At 37.3% G+C, this 20,132-nt stretch overlaps 1 protein-coding gene across 1 annotated transcript in view; it reads right to left on the bottom strand.

The window, feature by feature from the left end:
* TMC1 (transmembrane channel like 1) overlaps positions 1 to 20,132 on the bottom strand; it is a 269,325-nt gene that overhangs the window by 21,682 nt on the left and 227,511 nt on the right. The window contains exons 13-16 of the mRNA XM_008069917.2: positions 19,389 to 19,583; positions 16,103 to 16,282; positions 15,816 to 15,977; positions 6,275 to 6,403 (exon numbers count right to left, since the gene is read on the bottom strand). Of these exons, the coding sequence (XP_008068108.2) occupies positions 6,275 to 6,403; positions 15,816 to 15,977; positions 16,103 to 16,282; positions 19,389 to 19,583 (666 nt within the window). The remainder of the gene's footprint in view (positions 1 to 6,274; positions 6,404 to 15,815; positions 15,978 to 16,102; positions 16,283 to 19,388; positions 19,584 to 20,132) is intronic.

Raw genomic sequence — 20,132 nt, 5'->3', positions numbered from 1 at the left:
CTGGATTACACCTGTTTCTGTAAATAAATTTTTATTGGAATACAACTACATTCATTTATGTATGTATTGTCTGTGACTGTTTTAGACTAAAACAACAGAGTTTAGTAGTTATAACAGAGACACTATGGTTTACAAAAGCTATAATACTCATTATCTGACCCTTTAGAGCAAGAGTTTGCCAACCCCTGAGCTAGTTAATTTCTAAGATCGTTTTCTAATCTAAAAATCTGTTACTGGTTGAAAACTAGACTCAGTTATAAAAGGGCTGCTCCTCTGTAAATACCTTAGAAATGGAATTTAATACTCTGCAGTAAACCTAGAAGCTCTCACTTTAAAAATGAAACATATAAGAAGGTGAAAAACTTGCAGACATAGTATAAAATTCAATGTTCTTTTTTAAGAGATACACTAAAAACATGAGATTTACTATATTTGAAACTTTGAAAGCAATACTTTAATGAATGTACATCAGTTTGCAATATACTTATTTAACTGCCTCTAAAATAGAAAAAGCTCAAAGGTAAATGATACCTGGAACAACAACAACAACAAACACAAACAGGTTTTCTTAAAACCTGAGACAATGCAATTATTTAAATGAGATAAGCGTAATAAACTCACTAATGGCTGCTTACTCTTAGTAAGATTGTCAAGGGCCAGCAACAGAAGAGCCCGTTTGGGTTTGGGTTACGGTCCATAATAGTCAAGGACTGGAAACGATCTTGTTTTATTTTTGAACCTCTGTGGTGTGCTAGAGTCAGTCATCCACCCAGAGGGAAGACATATGGTGCTCATCGGACAGAAAAGCCTGGGAATTCTCTCTCTGCAAGTTTAGTTATTTAGGGCAGGTTGCCAACGTGAGGATATCGTGAATTGTAATTCAGTATCTCAGTGAGAATTAATCCTGTCATTGTAGTGAGCGACTTGACCTTCCCTACATAAATCGCATTTCCCACAGCTGAAATCATTCTGCTTAGGGCTACAAGGTTGGCCTGGCTGTAACTGTGGATCAGTGGCTTTCGAGTGTGGTCCCAAGAGAGTCCGCAGCATCACCTGGGAACTTGTTAGAAAAGCAACATCCTCAAGTCTCTCCTCAGATCTATTGGAATCAGAAATGCTGCATTTTCTCAGGTCCTCAAGTGATTCTGATGTGTGCTCAAATTTGAGAACTTCTCATCTAGTCTCACTTGCTAGGATCGTATAGCACTTGGGGCCTTTACTTCCACCCTAGTTAAGAGTAGGATCCTGTAAACTGCAGATGGACTCTGTCCACATGTTCAAGCAGAACTTCAAATATAGCCTGTACTACCTCTGTCCCCAGGTTCCCACCCCCCTCAAGGGATGTCCATGACTTCTTATTGACCCTTTATCAAGCTATCTTCCTGAACTGTTAACATTATATCTGCACATTTCCAGCTAGAGAACATCGGTGTATCTTTGAATTCTATATCCCAGCCCATCCTGGTAACTCCCCAGTCTACTACAAGTAGCCTATCTAACCTGAAGTTCTAGAAGTCACATGTTTGGCTCATAAATTATTCATATTTTGGCAGAGCTCTTGAAATTTCTAGGGTTAGGCATTGCAGTGAAAATTTGGCATGACAGAAATTTGGTTGATGGCTTTGAAGTTGATCAGACATGAGTGGAGGCCTAACTCTACCACTGACAAACCGTGTTTTTGAGCAAATTATTTAACAACCTCTAAACCTTGGTTTACTGTGAAGTACAAATAATATTATCTACCTCACAGTGTAGCTGGTATGATTACATAAAATAATACACGTAAAGCATTCTGTAGCATTTCTAGTATACAACAAATACTATATAAAAATATAATATAATATGATGGGGAATCCACTTGGATGTACTGCCAATCCAATGCCTCTTATTTATATATAATTTTGAGTCCCATTCATCAGACCTCAAGGAAAACTCCTACCTTTTCCATGTATGTAAATTGAACAAGGGTCGCCTTAAAAATACAAGGCGAGATACAAGTAAACAAGACAGTAAATTTATTGAACATGCCCTTACCTCATGCCCTGCATTCAATTCTGTCTTTCTGAATATTCTTTACTTACTGTGTTGATAAATGGTAAGGATGATGTCAATGCAAATTAAAGTGAAGGTAAACACATTCTGCTCTGCACTGAACTATTACAGAAAACACAGAGTTTGCAAAGCGGTTTCACCTTGTGCTGAATTAGAGGAGTTAAAATCTCTCCTAGGGCCGAACCATCTTACTCCCCAAAAGTCAGTGAACTTTGTAGAAAAACACTGAGAACTCTCATGTTCAGAGAAGCTTTGGGAAATATTAATTTACATTACATGGTCTCGTAATCTCCTCCAAGCTAATAATTCTCCCACCTCAATTTGTCTTCATAGGTTTGCTATGATAACACTTTGGCCATAAATTTATGACTTGAAAAATATACAGGATCACTTTAAACCTGACTTAGATTGAACCAATATATAATTCAGTATATTCAGTATAACATCATGTTTTTGCCTGGAAGTGTGCTTCCTTGTCCTTATTTATTCTCTGACTACATAAGCAGGAACCTCATTTTGATTCACAGATTCAATTTTTTCATATGTAAAATACAAGCATTATGGTTGATTATGTCAAAATTCCATCCAGCTTTAGCATTCTAAGGATCTCTGGATCTAATATTGTAATCTGCAGAGTTTTTACAGAGATTGTTTTAATAAGTGAATAGGCTTCTTAAAAGGCAGCTTCTCTGTGACCAAACAACTCAACTTAGAGAAATTTATCATAAGGAAATAATGTGTGCATGCCACAATGATTTATCTATGAAGATATTTATTTACACGGATATAATTAAATGTCATCAAAACATTTATCACCATAAAAAATTAGAGTTCAACTGACAACAAATTTAAAATCTAATTAGATTAATTATAGTATATCCATATGCAGAATATTACACAACCATTTAAAAAGTATATTATGAAACAATTAATAGCATTGGTAAATGGTCATTGTTCAGTAAAAAGAGCAGATAACCAGTCTATCTACCTACACACACATAATACATACATATTCAAATATATATGAGTGTATATTTGTAAGAATCTATAATACTATATATAAATATGTCACATATGTTTATCTATGTGGAAATAATACTTATACTATTTTCTCCAAATAATCCAAATAATTAATCTCACTGGAAGTAGAGATTACCTCTGATTTTTACTTTTATATTTAACTTTATTGCATTTTCCAAGTTTTCTACAATAAACTGGTATGATTTTTGATATTCGGAAAAAATATATATATTCTGGGTGTGTGTGTAGCAGAAATGGTCACATTTGTCTTTTTCATTAGTGAAATAAGATTTTCAACTATCTTCTTTGCCCATCTCAAATTCTCATTCCTTTCATGACAGGTACTTTCTGAATCCAAATTGTCAATTAGCAAGTCTAGAAAAATAGCAGAAAAACATTCTCATCAACACTTTCTGCTCTAAAATGACTTCATTTACATTTTCTGCATCTACACCTGCATTGCCCATACTTCTTAGCTCCAGGACCCTGTCTTAGAATTTTCCTTCCACCTGGAACTTCTTCTGTCTCTTGCAATCTTGATTATCCTTCAAGACTCAGTTCATATGCTTTCTCCTCCATAAGGTATTCATTCCTACTGAAGCATCTTCCCCGCCAACCATGGCATTTACCTTTTACGCCCTTCCTTGATACTGAGAGCTTGAAAATAAGAGAGTAGTGAAGAGTGTGAGGAACTGGAGAATGAATATCCTGACTGCAGAGGGCAGTGGTTTCTCAACTCTGATCAAAGTCTCCCTAGTGAGGATATGGGTCTAATGCTGATAGACCTTCCAATATTTTTCAAGAAAAGGAAGAAATCCATACTTGTTTATGCAAAAACTCTCAGTTTTTAAATATTAGCTTATAAAAAATAAAACAACAGTACTAAACAGAACCAAGCCTTTATATATATATATATATATATACATATATATATATATATATATATATGTATATATATAGTGATAACTGAATCTAGCCTGCAGGCCAAGTCAGTGCAACCTCTTCTGAGTTTACATCTTCTCCATCTCTGTATTCCCTTATCACCTGGCACAGAGGTTTGCTCATAGTGTTTTGCACCTAGTAGGCACTGAACTGTGAAAAGCTAACCATCTGGTGGGTCAATGACAATAGTATCCACATCAAAGATTTATCATCCAACATTGATGTTTTAAAACTTATTTTTGATTCTGAGTTTTTTCCCAAAGAGCTTTTCAAAGGTAACATGGGAGAAAATTCTTTTTCTGTGACCTAAAACAGGAATTTGTCTTTTTTCCCATACTTTGTACTTACCCAAGAGCACTGTCAGCACTCAATAAATAATAAATTATAGTCATTTAATGACAGCTTTTATGCATCCAGATCATGCTATATTGACTTCATAATTGGAGTCAGATTTTCTGCCACTTAAGAAGAAAGCAGCAAGAGATAAAAGGCAAGCAGAAGCCAAGCCCTGGCCTAAGAAAGAAATGGCAATTTTGGTGCCTGCCTCAGAGGAGCTGAATCAGGCAAGGAAAATAGAAATGAAACCAAGCCAGCTGAATACCTCATAGCAAGGAATGGGAAGGCAACACAAAAGCATCCTGGATCTATTGCATTAGCTCACTGTTGCTCACCGAAGAGTATTACCTAACTGCTTTTGGCTGGTCCAAGGAGGCACTTTTAGTGAGGACAATGATGATGATCTCATTAAAGGTACCATCTCAAAGTGGGAGCCAGACAGAGAATCTAGCCTGGAATCTTGAAAACAGTCCTGAATATAGTACTTATCTAGAGACTAGAGGGCTTGAGAAAGAAGGGAGATGGGCTGTGAAGGATATTTCTTCATGGATGAAGAGAGAAGCATCACTAGTTCAAAAACACTAAGAACACTAACACTCCACGGGCACATCCCTGGACAGAGGTTGAGTGGACAGTGATGCCTTAATGGTGCTAGAATGGGGAGTTCTAACATTCAGTCAATCAGCCCACACATCACACCTGCCATGTGATTAGCGAAATTCAAACAACAGAGGTGAGGGTCTCTGTTTTTATAGAGGGAGACAGATTATAAGCACGTTTTTAAAAGGAAATATCAAGTCGTTGCACATTTTATGAAGAAAATAAAACAGTGTGTTGAAATAGAGAATCCCCGATGGGCTATATTAGATTGGATGGTCAGAGAAGAGCTCTAAGGAGGTGGCACATTAGCTGAGTCATTATTGACGAGAAGGAATAAGTCATGCCAAGCTCTAGGGCAGCATCACCCCTTGAGGGAGAAACAGGGCAAATGCAAGGAGCATCTGTGTGTGAGCATAAAAAAGAAACCCACGTTTGTGGACTTTACAAAGCTAGAGCAAAAGTGGTACCAAATGAGCTCACAGAGAAAGAAAAAAGCAGATTATACAGGGTATTGATGACCTCAAAAGAGATTTGAAATTCATTCTAAGTGCTTAGGAAGCTACTGGAAGATTTTAAGCAGATGAATACTATCAATCCCCCAGTCATATTTCCCGAGTTGACTGGAGCCAGTTTTATTTGTAAAACAGGAACAGTGGGAACCCGATGATGTGCTAGATCACAGAGTGATGGGGTACCTGGAGCTGGGCATAGAGGATAGCTGGCAATGGAGTCAGCACCATTGCAATTATGAGAAACCTGCACCATTGAGAACCCTGCCAGAATTCAGCTCCACTGTAAGCCAGAGCCCTGTCAGCAAACTGGGCCTCTCTTGAAACTTCTGCAACCCCCTGATTGTGTCTCTGTGGCACTCATTAGACTGTGAGCTTTATGAAGCAAGTATTATCAAATCCTTTTATCCTCCAGTCTACTACCCAGTGACTGGCATAAGATAATTATCCAAGAGTTTAGTAGAATTCAAAGAAGTTAACAGAATATGAGTGGATACTAGCCATCCTGCCTTGCCTTTAGAAATGCCAGCAAGCTTATGGGAAGAAGGCTGACTATAGGGCTAAGATTTACTGAGTTCAATGTCTTAACTAACAGGTTGAAGTCCATTACTTTAGCCATCCTGTGCTAATTTTACTAGAATATTGTTAGTCGTGATCCTCAAATCTGACGTCATCTGAATTACAATTGTGCTCATTGCCCTTGGTCAGTGATCTCACCCACTAAACTCTGTGGTGCCTTCCTCTTGCATAGTGTGAGTACATGATGAATCACAAAGGAAAAAATTTGATAAGAGAAAAATTAACATCATACTTACATATCCATATTCCAAATCCCAGCACCAGCAGTAATTGCAAAACCTCACAAAACATGCCCTGAGAAAGTCCCCGACAAGGATTGTGACGTAGGTGGTCAGAACATCAGAGACAGTCAGTCGCACAAATTCCTGTTTAGATATTATCTCTGTTAATACATGCAATTCTGTCTTCAAATGGTCTTACCATTGGCATCAAATCTGTTATGCTTCTAAAATGTTATTGACTTGAAGACTGCAATTAATGACACAAGAAAAAAAACAGCGAGGTATATCTAGTAAATGAAAAATATTTCGCCCCTGTTTCATTAGTCTAAAAATGATGTCCCGTGCACTGTATCAAATTCTTCTTACTGAGAAATTTTATAAGTGTGACACAAGAATCAAAAACAGATAGGAGAGTATTGACCACACAGAAGTTTACAACTTCTATAAGGCAAATGGCACTATTTATAAAGTTAAAAGAAAAACTTGGAAAAAAGTATTTCCAACATATATATAACAGAGGTTTAGTTTTCTTAACACATTAAAAAAATTTTATAAATTGGTATGAAAATAGATGTGCAATCCAATAAAGAAAAAAAAACTGGCAAAAAGAACAAATAAAAAATCACAGACTGTATATAACCTATGAAATCATTGAAAAATACTTTAATCCCACATAATTAAAATGCAAATGAAAACAATGAGTTGTTGCCTTGCAGAGAGATGAGTGGTTTACAATCCGTGCTTCCCCACATTGGTGAGACTGTAGTGACCTGTACTCACAAAAACTGATGAGGAAGTTAAACTGGAATGATGTTGGGGTGAAATTTGTCAGGATTCATCACATTTTAAAGTGTTTGGAATTTGATCAAGAAAATCCGCTTTTGGAAATGTATCTTACAGCAATATTTACATAAGTGCACAAATCGATATGTACAACTATGAAAGTATTGCTTCTTCTGAATTAAAAAAAAATAGAATAAGTTCAAATATGCTCAGGAGATTAATGAAATAAAACAAAATGAGTGCTCATGCAGTGGAATATTGTAAGCTCTTAAAACAAAATGCTATTGTGGTGATAAATGCACAACTGTGTGAATACTCTACAAACCATTGAGTAGTATAGTTGAAATAGGTGCCTGTATGGTATGTGAGTTATATATCAACAAAAGTATTTTAAAAGTACTAAGATGCTATGCTCTGATAGGAAAAAAAATTTTTTTAATTACAAAACAAGGCCAGTTCAGTGGTTCAGCCTGTAATCCCAGCACTTTGGGAGGCTGAGGTGAGGGGATCGCCTGAACCCACAGGTTTGAGAACAACTTAGGCAACTTGGCGAGACCTCGTCTCTACAACAAATCAAAAAAATTAACTGGGTGTGGTAGCGTGTGTCTGTAATTCCAGCTACTTGTAAGACTGAGATGGAAGGAGCACCGGTGCCCAGCAGGTTGACACGGGGGTGGTCGTGAGCATGCCACTATATTCCAGCCTGGGCAACAGAGTGAGATTCCAACTTTTGAAAAACTACAAAACAGTATATATAATTTGAACTCATTAACAAAATGAGTTAACAAAACCTCCTATGTGTATATACAAGGAGGGGCGCCCCCAAAACCAGAATTTGTTTATTAAAAACTGTGTATTGATTTCTACATATTTAAACTTCAGTCATCTTCAAAACATTATATTTATCAAGATGCTCTTTTCTACTGCTCAAAACAGTTTTTGAAACTCATCGATTTTGATGCCTTTTAGTGCTTCTGCAGTTTTTTGTCTCACTTCTTCCACATGAACAAAACATTTCCCTCTGAAAATTTTTTTCATAGGGAAAACAAAAACAAGGCACTCAGAACAAGGTCGGGTGAACAGAAATGGTGGGACACAAATGTCACGCCATCTTTGGTCAAAAACTGCTGAATATGCAGTGAGGTGTGGGCAGGGGCACTCATAAATCCCCCATCATGAAATGGGCAAATGCGTTGAAAGAATCTTCAAAAAATATTCACTGTAGCTAAATGCAGCCTTTCAAAAACAATACTAGCTGGCACAGTGTTGCTGATGGATTCCTAGAACACTTGAAGCATGTACTACAAAATGCCTGCTCTCCAAAATACAATTTCAATTTTGGGGTAGGTTCCCCCTTGTATGTACAAAGAAAAGGTCTGGAAAATTAGAAACTGGTAACCTCTGTGGTGTGGACTTCATTTTATGTACAAAGTTTATGTGCTATGGGTTTGAGGGAAAGTTCACAATTTTCTCGTGGAACTTGTCTGACAATAGGCAATAAATATAAGAATAGACATTCAACTATAACTTATCATCATGATAGTTTATGTCCGCTCTTCCTTTTCTATTCCTCCATGCCCTAAAGCTAAAGACACTGAACATCTAACAAGACTTATTTTGCCAGACTACTAATGCTCTTCCATAATATGAGAAGTCTTTTGGTTTCTACTCCAAGCTACCAAGTAGTCTTCCTTCTAAAATAACTAATGAGCAGTTTTTCATGCGTCTATTGGCTGCCCATATGTCTTCTTTTGAGAAGTGTCTATTCATATCTTTTGTCCACTTTGTAATGGGGCTACTTGTTTTTTTTCTTTTTGGTACATTTGGTTCCTTGTAGATCCTAGATGTTAGGCCTTTGTTAGACTTACAGTTGGCAAATATTTTTTCTAGTCTTTGGGCTATCTTCCTGCTCTCTTGATGGTTTCTTTGGCTTTGCAGAAGCTTGTCAGTTTTATGAGGTCCCACTTGTCTATCTTATCTCACTAGTCATCAAAGAAATGCAAATTAAAACTACACTGAGATATCACCTAACCCCAGTCAGGATGGCCATCATCAATAACTCAGAAAACAACAGATGCTGGAGAGGATGCAGGAGAAAGGGAACACTTCTACACTGAGAGATTCTACTCAATCTCACTTATTTCACCTCTTTCTTGATTCCATTTATGCCATCCTCTGTGGAAAACAGTTTGGCAATTCCTAAAAGATATAAAAATTGAATCTTCCATATGACCCTGCAATCCCCTACTGGAAATATACCCAGAGGAACTCAAATCACTCTATGAAAAAGATACCTGCACACCGTATATTTATTACAGTGTCGTTCTCAATAGCAAAAACATGGAACCAACCGTGCTGCCCATCGAAAAAGGACTGGATAAACAAAAATGTGGTACATACACATGATGGAATACTACACAGCCATAAAGAAGGACAAAATTGTGAACTTCATAGTAACTTGGATGGACATAAAGTCTATAATACTGAGTAAACTATCACAGAAACAAAGAACTGAGTACCATATGTTCTCACTCATAAGCGGACCTTGATCAATTATTGTAACACTATAAGAAAAAATTGTCAGTAGTGGGAAACTGCTGGGGGAGGGGGATGGGATTGGCAGTAGTGGGAATCTGCCAGATGCGGGGGGCATACCTCATTAACAAGGGTACCTGCATAATGAACATTTGCATACCTAACCCTGAATTGTACCCCACATCTTTAAAATAAAAAAGTTTTTTAATTAAAAAAAAGAAAATAACTAATGAGGAAGAATTGTCTCACGGGACAAAGACCCACTTGACTAGGAGTCATTCGGTTGAATTCCAGCTTCACACCCCACGCAGTGCCTTCTACATTCTGCACAATCATGCCACACTTCACAATCCTCGCCATGTCCAAGTACCCTCTGGATGTTATTTATCTGATATTTTCTTTAAATGTAATATCGTTTATTTTAAAAAGATCACTGTTACTGTTATAAATGGAAGATGTGTCTATCATCTGCCATAAATGCAAGTTAGCTGTAAAATAAATACAATAAAAACAAAATATATTACACTGAAACTTAAAAATATAAGAAATGGTCTTCACCTTGGTTCCCACCAAAAGTTGCACTTGTGACAAGTGAGGACTTGCAAGCAGCAGAGCATTTTGGGAGGTGATCTCAAAGAACATGAGTAGGAAGTGGGAGGAATGAAACAGCTAAAGAAGAGAAAGGCATCCCCCCAAAGTATGTCAAAAGCTGTCACTATTGGGGCAAGTGGGTCCTAATTTTTCTGGGGACCCCCTTAGTAGACATAGAGAGTAAATTTCAGAGCTGCCTACTCACAAGAGAGAAGCTTCCATTTCCCATTAGTCAAGGATGGCCCCATAGGTATTAATGTCCCACACAATGATAGCAAAGATCGTCAGGGTATAAGTGAGAATATGTGTGCAGCTTGGTCTAGATACTGTCAGGTAACAGCTGCATGCAGTTGTTGACAGCAAAAACAACTGGAGTTAAAAAGTGAGACAAGAGAGTGTGAGGTCTCAGCGTAATCTGAAAGCTTCTACATAATCTGACTCCTGCCTTCATCTCCATATTCTTCTTGCTCTTCCCTTTGTTTTCTCTGTTCCAGCCTCAATGGCCTTCTTCCAGACACTCAAACTCCACACTACTTCAGGCCACAGGGCCTTTGCATACAGTCTCACTCTACTCAGTCTCTCTTACTTCACTTCTTTCTTGATTCCATTTATGCCAACGAATATTTATCTCTACAGCATTACCAATTTAGCAAAGCCTCCCTCACCTCCCTGACAAGGGTAAGGTCCTTTAAAAAGTTTTCGGGGTCCATGCATTCTGTCCTTGTAGTGTTTGTGGCCATTGTAAATTTATAATTTTTGGTGCATGTAAGTTCCCCCTTGTATCTCTAGTATCTAGCACAATGCCTGGTACTTGGCATGCATTCAATAAATATGAAATGAATGAGTGATAATATTTCTACAGTTATTTCTGGATATAACTTTATATCTTTCCTACTCCTAGTCTGCTTTCCTTTCCCAAGGTGATGTTCTATTTATCATTTATGTATGTATGTATGTATTTTGAGTTGGCATCTCACTCTGTCGCCCAGGCTGGAGTGCAGTGGCACATTCACGACCACCCCAGCGTTGATCTGCTGGGCTCCGGCAATCCTTCCGCCTTAGCCTTCCAAGCAACCTGAACGACAGGCATGCGCTACCATACCCGGTTAAAATTTGTTGTAGAGAAAGGTCTTGCTAAGTTGCCTGGGCTGGTCTCGAACTTGCAGGTTCAGGCAATTCACTTGCCTAGGCCTCCCAAAGTGCTGGGATTACAGGCTGAGCCACTGAGCCTGGCTTATTTATTTATTTTTAGAATTTGTTTAGAGACAAGGTCTCACGATGTTGCCCAGGCTGAACTTACACTCCTGGGCTCAAGCAATCCTCCTGCCTCAACTTTCTGAGTAGCTGGAGTTACAGACGCAACCTCCATGCCCACCTTCCCCGGGCAATGTTGGGTTCAGATTCTAATAATCGGTATCAATTAGAAGTAGACTATGAGGAGGTTTTTCAGTTTTCACTGCCAGGTCTGAAGACTTCCTCAGGTAAGAAAACATTTGAGTATTTTGGAAGTCTTCCACATCCTCCTAAGCATCTTCATCAAAATGACTGAAATCCTATTCCTTCCCAAGCAGTGCCCTAACTTTCACATAAAGTGCCTAAAGAGAATCCAAATATTATGTTAACATTTTTAAATGTTTATTCACAGGTCAGGCATGGTGGCTTCCACCTGTAATCCTGGCACTTTGGGAAGCCAAGACAGAAGGATTACTTGAACCCAGGAGTCCAAGACCAGTTTGGGCAACATAGCAAGACCCTGTCTCAAAAAATAGTAATAATAATAATTTTTATTCACATACCATAGGAGAACTACATTTCGGAAAAAGGGAATCCAAAAAATAGTCCATCCATCTCAGGGGCATCATTCATTCCCAGTTACTAGTGTGCTTTTCAGACCCCACGCAGGCCTCCTGTTGAGTCGCATACTCCACATTTTAAAACTGTACTCTCATGACGTTTCGTGAAAACGCCTGGACAACTTTAATCAGTTAACCTAAGAGACTCATTCATCGGTAGGTAAATGGAAAAAAACAGGCAAGAGACATCATAAAGGGGCACAGACTGTGGATATTCCAAGTCTGGAGTTTGGAGAGTGTGTATTGATGTTAATTAGTTTCTAAGGGACAATTCTAAGGGACAATCAGGACACAAACTCTATAAGCAGATTATATAGGCTAAATTTAGTCTCCTGTCATTGACTTTCTGGGAAGTCTTGAGCAAAATACCTTTCTAAGTCTCAGTCTCCTCATCTATAAAATGGGAATAATATAAAGTATCTCAGAGGGTAGTTTAAGCATACAAGGAGGTAATGCTTGACACATTAGAAGTATTCGATGAATATTAGTCATTGTTGTGGTTATCTTAAGCTGTTGCTTTCTCTTCTCTGAAATACAGACCTCAGCATATACAGCCTCAAACAGCTATCCCCCCAAAATGGCTCTGCTGCCTACTTATCAAACGCCAGTAGAGATGAGACTAAATGGTTAGGGTTAGGATTAGGGTTAGGGTTAGGGTTACAGTTTGGGTTAGGGTTACGGTTTGGGTTAGGGTTAAGAACCTTTGCAGGGATAAAAAGGCAGTCAAATTATTTTATATTGGAAACAAAGAGAGCTTTGAGTCCCACAGCGTCTTTGAGGAGAATCAAAGGCAGAAGGCATCCATGGAGAAGGGGAAACATCTAGAATATTCTTGAAGAACAATTAATGAGGCTTTCAGGCGCATCTTCGACATTACATGCAAAGCAGCTGCCTTTCTTCTGGAGTCATGCTTTTTATGCAATAAATAATAGACATGTTTCAGATTCATGGATATAGATATTAATTTCTAAAGGCTTGACCTTGCCAGTACTCAGAGTTGTTATGTCCTTTATATTCTCTTTGTTCCCAGGGATTCCACCAGCCTACGAACATTCTAGTCAGAACCACAACCCCCTTCCTCCTGGTCAGCTCCTGCATACTACTCCAGAAGTGCTTAATGCTCCTTTAGAGAAAGAAAAGTCAAAAACAAGGAGCAAATCCAACTATAAATGTCAATAAGGGAAGCTAATGAGTCAAGGAAAGTCACTGTAGACAAGATTTAAATAAATAAATAAACATATAAATGGACAAACAAATAAATAAAATAAACAAGCAGCATGGTCCAGAGGCTTCCAAGAGGAATAATTAAGTAAATTATACTCCTGTTATTTTAAATCAGTACGTGTGGGAATACTGCAGAATATTCTGCATCTGAAACATAAATATTTTCCTAGAATGCACTGGCATTCATAGCTAATTAATACATTTCTCCTCTCCAGACGTGGCTAGCTCAGATTTTATTCTTTACAGTTAATTCTATTACTCCTGTTTAATAGATATTTGCCTGTTAAGGAGTAGATTTCTTGGCCCTCATGCTAGCCCACATTCTAGGATGCACAGAAGAGATGTCTCAAATCCTTTGAGTTTGTAAACTCTGTCCTTTCTTCTTCTTCCTCTCTTGAGTCTTGTGCTAAAGATTTATGGAGCAGCTTAGATGTGATAAAATGGACTCGTTTTAAGCACCATGACCACACATCACTTCAAAGAGTCTTGGAACATGAAATCCCACATACCCCTGTGTATTCATTTCCTGTTGTTGCTGTAGCAAAGTACCACAATTTAGTGGCTTAGAACGATGCAAATTTATTTTCCTAAACAGTTCTGGAAGTCAGAAGTCTAAAATCAAAGTGCAGACATAGGGGGAGAATCTGTTTCCTTGACTTTTCCCGCTTCTAGAGGCCACCTGCACTCCTTGGCCCATCTTCTTCCTTCGTCTTTAAAGCACATCGCTCTGCCCTCTGGTTCCATTATCATAGCTCAATTTTCTGACTTTTTTCTCTTTTGTCTCCCACTTAGAAAGAACCTGGTGATTTCATCAGGTTCACTCACATCACCCACAATCGTTTTTCCAATCCAAGATCTTTAACTTAATCTCATCTACAAATCTGCTTTGACATGTAATGTATTCTTTGTTCCAGCAATTAGGACAGAGACAACTTTAGAGGACTACTATTCTCTACATCATAAGCACCTCTCTACTAACTGCAGATCACTTTTATTTTATTTCACCTATTAGTTCATACAAAATATGTTCCTGTAAACTTGTAAGAAATGAACAAGTCTGAAAATCAAATAATGACATATAACAAGGAAGGAGGTGTTATCTGGTCCCTGAAAGCTTAACAAATAAAATAAAATAAAATACTTAATTACATCATAATTTTTTGTACTCAAACCTTCAATGATATATGCCTAGCATTATATATATATTTGTCTTATTTTTTTCTTCCACAATAGAAATAATAATTTATTGGCTTGAGTTTGGTGTGCATCTGATTGAGGCTAAAAATATTGAATGATTTTACATATTTGTTTAAATTATATGATTTTGTTAAAACTAGTGCTAATCCTTCAACTTTTCTTTTATCTTACAAAAATAGGCAAACAACAAAAAATTATGCAGATAATTTCACAAAAACTGCATTACTACTGAAACCGAACTGTTGTCTAATAAACAGAAGCGCTATGACATATTTTTAAAATATCTGTTCTTGATAAAGTTAAAAATTAGTTTATGAAATGCAAATTAGGAATGTCTATTCTCATGAGATAAAATCATAAGATTTTCATAATATAAATTGGATCTGTTTAAGAATAAGAGACCTGAAGTAGATTTTTTGTGTGATTTTTATTTATTTTATTTATTTATTTATTTATTTTATTTAGCTTGGTTTCTCTTATTGGCTAGAAAGTCATATACAATGTTATTTCTCTTTTCTGGTAGAATACAAGTAATTTGGGGCCATTTACAAAATTTTCTTGAGAATAAATAACTTACAATAGTATTTTCTTTAACTCTTAAAGGAAAATTATTTGACAAAGATTGAATTACAAAATTGGTATCAGGGTGTGCTCCCCAAAGAACCTATTTTGGTTTTTCGTTTGTTTTTCTTTATTTTATAGCAAACAAGTAAAATTAAATAGAGTTCCATTTAAATATTTGCTTGGGCCTGTATCTAAATCCGGGTGATTTTTTTTTTTTTTTTTGAGTTGGAGTCTCACTCAGTCGCCCAGACTGGAGTGCAGTGGCCGCTCCCGGCCACCGCCTCGGCCTGCTGGGCTCCGGCGATCCTTCTGCCTCAGCCTTCCCAGTGGCTGGAACTACAGGCACACGCTAACACACCTGGCTAATTTTTTTGATGTATTGTAGAGATGAGGTCTCGCCAAGTTGCCCAGGCGTGTCCCGAACCCGCGGGTTCAGGCAATCCACTCACCTCAGCCTCCCAAAGCACGGGATTACAGGCTGAGCCACTGAGCCTGACCTGGGTGCTTTATTATAACACAAATAGACAGTAAATAGCTCCTTGCACCATTTTAAACTATTCTTGTATTTGAAGCCATAAAAGGGGCATATTAATAGTATTTACCTCAAGGGATGGATGCGAGTACTGCATGAGATAATATATATGAAATTCAGAGCCAACACACAGCAAACAATAAATAAATCTTAGCTGTTTTTATTAACAAGCAATTAAAAAAAAGGTCACCTTTACAGAAAAAATATCGACTCTGTTCTTTTTTGAATCCACTAATTTAAATCTACTAATTGCCATGCACTTCATTAATGGCATTACCTGTCCCACCATCGTTTCCCAGCAAGGTCCTCGAGGCACATCTGCAGGGTGAACATAAAAGGGTGGTCCAGTGCTATTTCCAGAGAGTGATGCATTGTAGGCCTTGATCATGTTGGCTTCCCATATGGTAATGTTGGCCTTAACGTGTTTCTCCTCCTCAATCTAGAAAGCAAAGAGATGGAAACAAAAATCAATATAACACAGTTTTCAAAGGCATTTCTGGCAATCTTGAGAGTGGGACTTGAACAACACTTTAATGGCAAGAACAATCCAGACACCAGGCTTACCTTGTTGTTAATCTCATCCATTAAGGCAAGAATAAACACATACAAATTGCCTAAAAGAAGAGCAAAAATGCGTCCCAGTAGCCATTTCAATGCAATGAGAGGATGGTAGTCTTCTAATTCAGCAAATAAGTCAAACAATGTTGGACAGAACATCCCCAGGAGGGACATAACCATATTCATCTACAAGGAGACAAAATGGAGAAACTAGGTTAATGGTATTTTAAAATAATTATTGCTTTCCTCTGGAATTTTGGGAGATTCTCAGCTAAGTTTCTTTGATCTTTTATACAACTAAAAAGATTTTTTTCATGCATTTTTTGTTACAATAAAGCAACACAGATAATATTTAACTCACATTCTCAAGATATATATGTTTGTGAGTGAGTGTATGCACTAGTAGTAATAATCTGTTTCCTGGTATAGTGAGGGATAGAATTAACAGCACTCTCCACCCAGAGAATACAAATTGTTCTACATGGTAACTGATTTTGGTATGGAGGCACACTTTACAAGATTACCAAAGGCAATGGAAAGTGATCTGCTTGAGGATGAGGTTAAAACTGGAAATACTAATTTAACAAAAACCAGCAAATCAGTTAGAATGGATGAACTCACTGAGATGGGCTCAGGTCTAAATATTGAATCTTGGGGAATACAAACTTTTGGGGCAAAAAAAGGGAGGGGGAATGGGTTTTATCAAAGAAAACAGAAGACATTCAGAGAAACAAATGAAGAACACATGACTTAATGTTATGAAAACCAAGGTACAAGGTAGAAAATTTTCCAAAAATAAGACTATAATGCCAAAGGCAAGAATAATGCAGGAGTGGGGAGAGAGAGCAAGAGAAACAAAAAAGTAGGAAGCGTGTGGTTCTCATTTCCTGGCTGTTTGGCACCTTTATGATTATATTGTTAGGCTAAATTAAATCATAGAAGAAAATCCAAAACATGTACTAATTTTATAAAGGGGAAGAAATGATTTTAGGTAACTCTGGTAATTGTCTTTCCCAAAAAACCTGCCTCAGCTTGATTACCACTAAACATTTTCTGTTTCCTTCCATAGACTCCATGTTGTGAATGATTATAACTATGAGATTATGCTTAGAAAATAGTTGCTAATATGTTTTTGTCATTCTTATTGAGAAGATTATATAAGTATGATCAACAGAATCTAATACTTGGCATGACATAATACAAAATTAGAAAGATATAATTTCAGCCTAATGTAAAAATTTGGCAGATTCTGCACACTCTTATGTAAGGTAAAGTTAAATTTGGTTTTATCAAATTTGTAAAATTATTCATGAATCCCCATTATCACCTTAATTGGTCCCTAGAATTCTGGGGTTCCCTAAAATGGATGTTAAAGAGGTTCTTACAAAGAATGACTCTTTTATTGATGATAAACTACTTATCCTCTAATTACAGTTAACTTGTACAAAAATATGATCAATATAAACCATGGACCAAAACTGCATGATATTATTGCCTACATGAATTGTTGCAATTATAAGAGAACATTTTGAAAGCAAACTTAGTAAATGCTTTGAAGTGTACCTTTGTTTTAAATAAATAAAATCCTTCTGTCTAATGACTTCTATAGGTATTATAGGTATTCGTAAATGACTGTATATTATTGTCTCTAAAATATATGTATGGTCTCTTGTCTCTATCGGTACCACTTCTGAAATATTTAGAATGTTTGTATTTGGAGTCTTTTTTTGTAAGCAGATTATATCATTTGTTGTCCAAGACATTTTTTTTAATGGAAATTCTATGATTATGAAGGTTTATCTTAATTTTTTTTGATCTACAAGGCTGCGCAAAACTTTCAGTGTGGGAAGTCTACACTTCCTACAGCCTAAATCTGCACATACTTTGAAAATGCCCAAGCTCAAAATAATGTCACACTGTATGCATGGACATTTTATGAAAGAGAACAGGCCCTTGCAACAACTCATGACCAATGATTTCCTGATTCTAAATATCTACCTCTAACCTCCTTTCTTTGACCCACTAAGTGAGCAGATATTCTTAAGGCAAATAATGATCATATTTCATACCTGGCAAAGAGCTGGCCTTCTTTATTTGAATAGTATTTGGAGGGAGAGGAAGGCAGCCAGAAGGAGAGAGAGATGCACAGTTGGGTTTCTAGTGAAAAACAGAGGAAAGCACAGACTGGCCCAAAGTTGGGGAGGCTATCTGAATGTTTCCAGTAAGATCAATATAGGAACCAAGGGCTTTATCATGACTCTGCTTCAAAGAATTTAGGCAAAAATTGAATCTTTTAATGACAGATGAGGGATTTATAGAGAAAGCAATGTAGAGTCATGAAACAAAAAAAGTCTTGGACTTGAAATCAAGACTCCTAGATTCTTACTCTGACTCTCCTTTTAACTCTGTGACAATAAACGTATCACCCAATATCTGGCAATTTGTCATTCTCACCAGTAAATGGTAGTGGTTGTGTAACAGAGAATGTAGAATTTAAAAGTACATTTTAGACAATCTCCCTTTCTTAGTTTCTTCTCTCCTCACCTTCTTAACAGCTGCTCCTTTATTCTTTCTCTGGCACCTTTTGATGCCATCATGCTTGCTTTTCTCATTATGTTACTGCTTAGGAAATTTCAGAGGCTGATCTTGGAACAAACCAGGCATGGAGCTCCGATTGTGGAACCTTCCCACCTGAGGGGAGTCGCAAGTGATTGATCTACCACCATGCCATAGTCAAGAAAATGTCAGCCAGACTCTGGACAGGTAATTACTTAAGATAGCCATCAGGGCAAAGAAATAGAGACACTGCACCCTGCACCACTGCATGTATAAAGGGAAACCTGCATGTTTCCTATACCAGGTTTCCCTTTATAAGCCCCACAGCAAAACTGAACATCGGAGATGGTATTTGGGACATTACTCGGCCATCTCCTCAGATAGCTGGATCTTGAATAAAACTATTTTTTTTCCCACCAACTCTCATCTTTCCAGTTTAGCTTTCGGGCAACCAGTACTTGGCCCCGGGTCCAGCTATAGGTGGACTATATTATATGTTTTCTAACGTCTCTTCTGACTCTAACTTTTCATCATGTCACAAAATGGAAACCAGATAGCACAGATTTAAAAATAAGACTGAAATAGAGTGGAAAATGTGCAACAGGGTTGGTTAACTGCAAGGGCAGGATGGGGACTAGGTAAAGAATGGCCTTATTGAATGTTCCATCATATAAGCATAACCCACAAAATAACAAACATCAGATTCTAGGCACATAAAAAGCATGCAGAGACGAACTTCATTTTTCTCCCACCACCCAAGGGTGTCAGGATCTTGCTGTGCAAATTCCTGGGATCGCTTCACAGCCCAAAAGATGAGGTATCCACTCCCTCCAAGTGTTAGAAACACGAAGAAGTTAGCAAGAAACCTCAGGAATCTGATCAAGTGGATGTTTTCTTCTACTTGAGCTGCTCTTTCTTCTATTATAGCTTCCTGTACCCAGGCAAAACAGAACAAAACAAAAAGAAATATCTTAACTGCAGAAAGTATCATGGACTCAGAAATTATTTTTGCAAACATCAGAATGTGAGGAATAGCAATGTAAACTGAATCTGGGATTCCACAAACCAGGTGAATATCGCCAACAAGTGATGGCAAGTGAAATAAAGAAGGAAGATTTGCTGTAAACAAACTCTGATCTAACACTAGGATGATCGTCATTCCAAAAAATATTATCTTCCAGTAATTTTTTTTAAACTACCAATAATGTTTTAGAGTCACTTAAATAGGGTGTTTATTCCTGTATATAATTAGTAAGCTTGCTCTGTTTTTAAAAATATCTGATTCTGATTACTGATGGTCTTCTATTTCAAGTCAGTAACATTATTTCATTACCAAATTTAGTGAAGAAAAGTCCTTAATGGATAATAGTGCTGTCATGGGTCACTGGATATTTTCCAGTGATAATCAGAACCATGCACAGAGCCTGGTAGGCAGAAATGTTGAATTCCTTCCTTATTTTCCCCTTCCCATCTCCCTCCC

Source organism: Carlito syrichta, unplaced genomic scaffold, assembly GCF_000164805.1.
Source record: "Carlito syrichta isolate Samal-C Ts95f unplaced genomic scaffold, Tarsius_syrichta-2.0.1 Scaffold312501, whole genome shotgun sequence".
Taxonomy (NCBI): Eukaryota; Metazoa; Chordata; class Mammalia; order Primates; family Tarsiidae; genus Carlito; species Carlito syrichta.
This window is presented reverse-complemented; position numbering and strand designations above follow the sequence as displayed.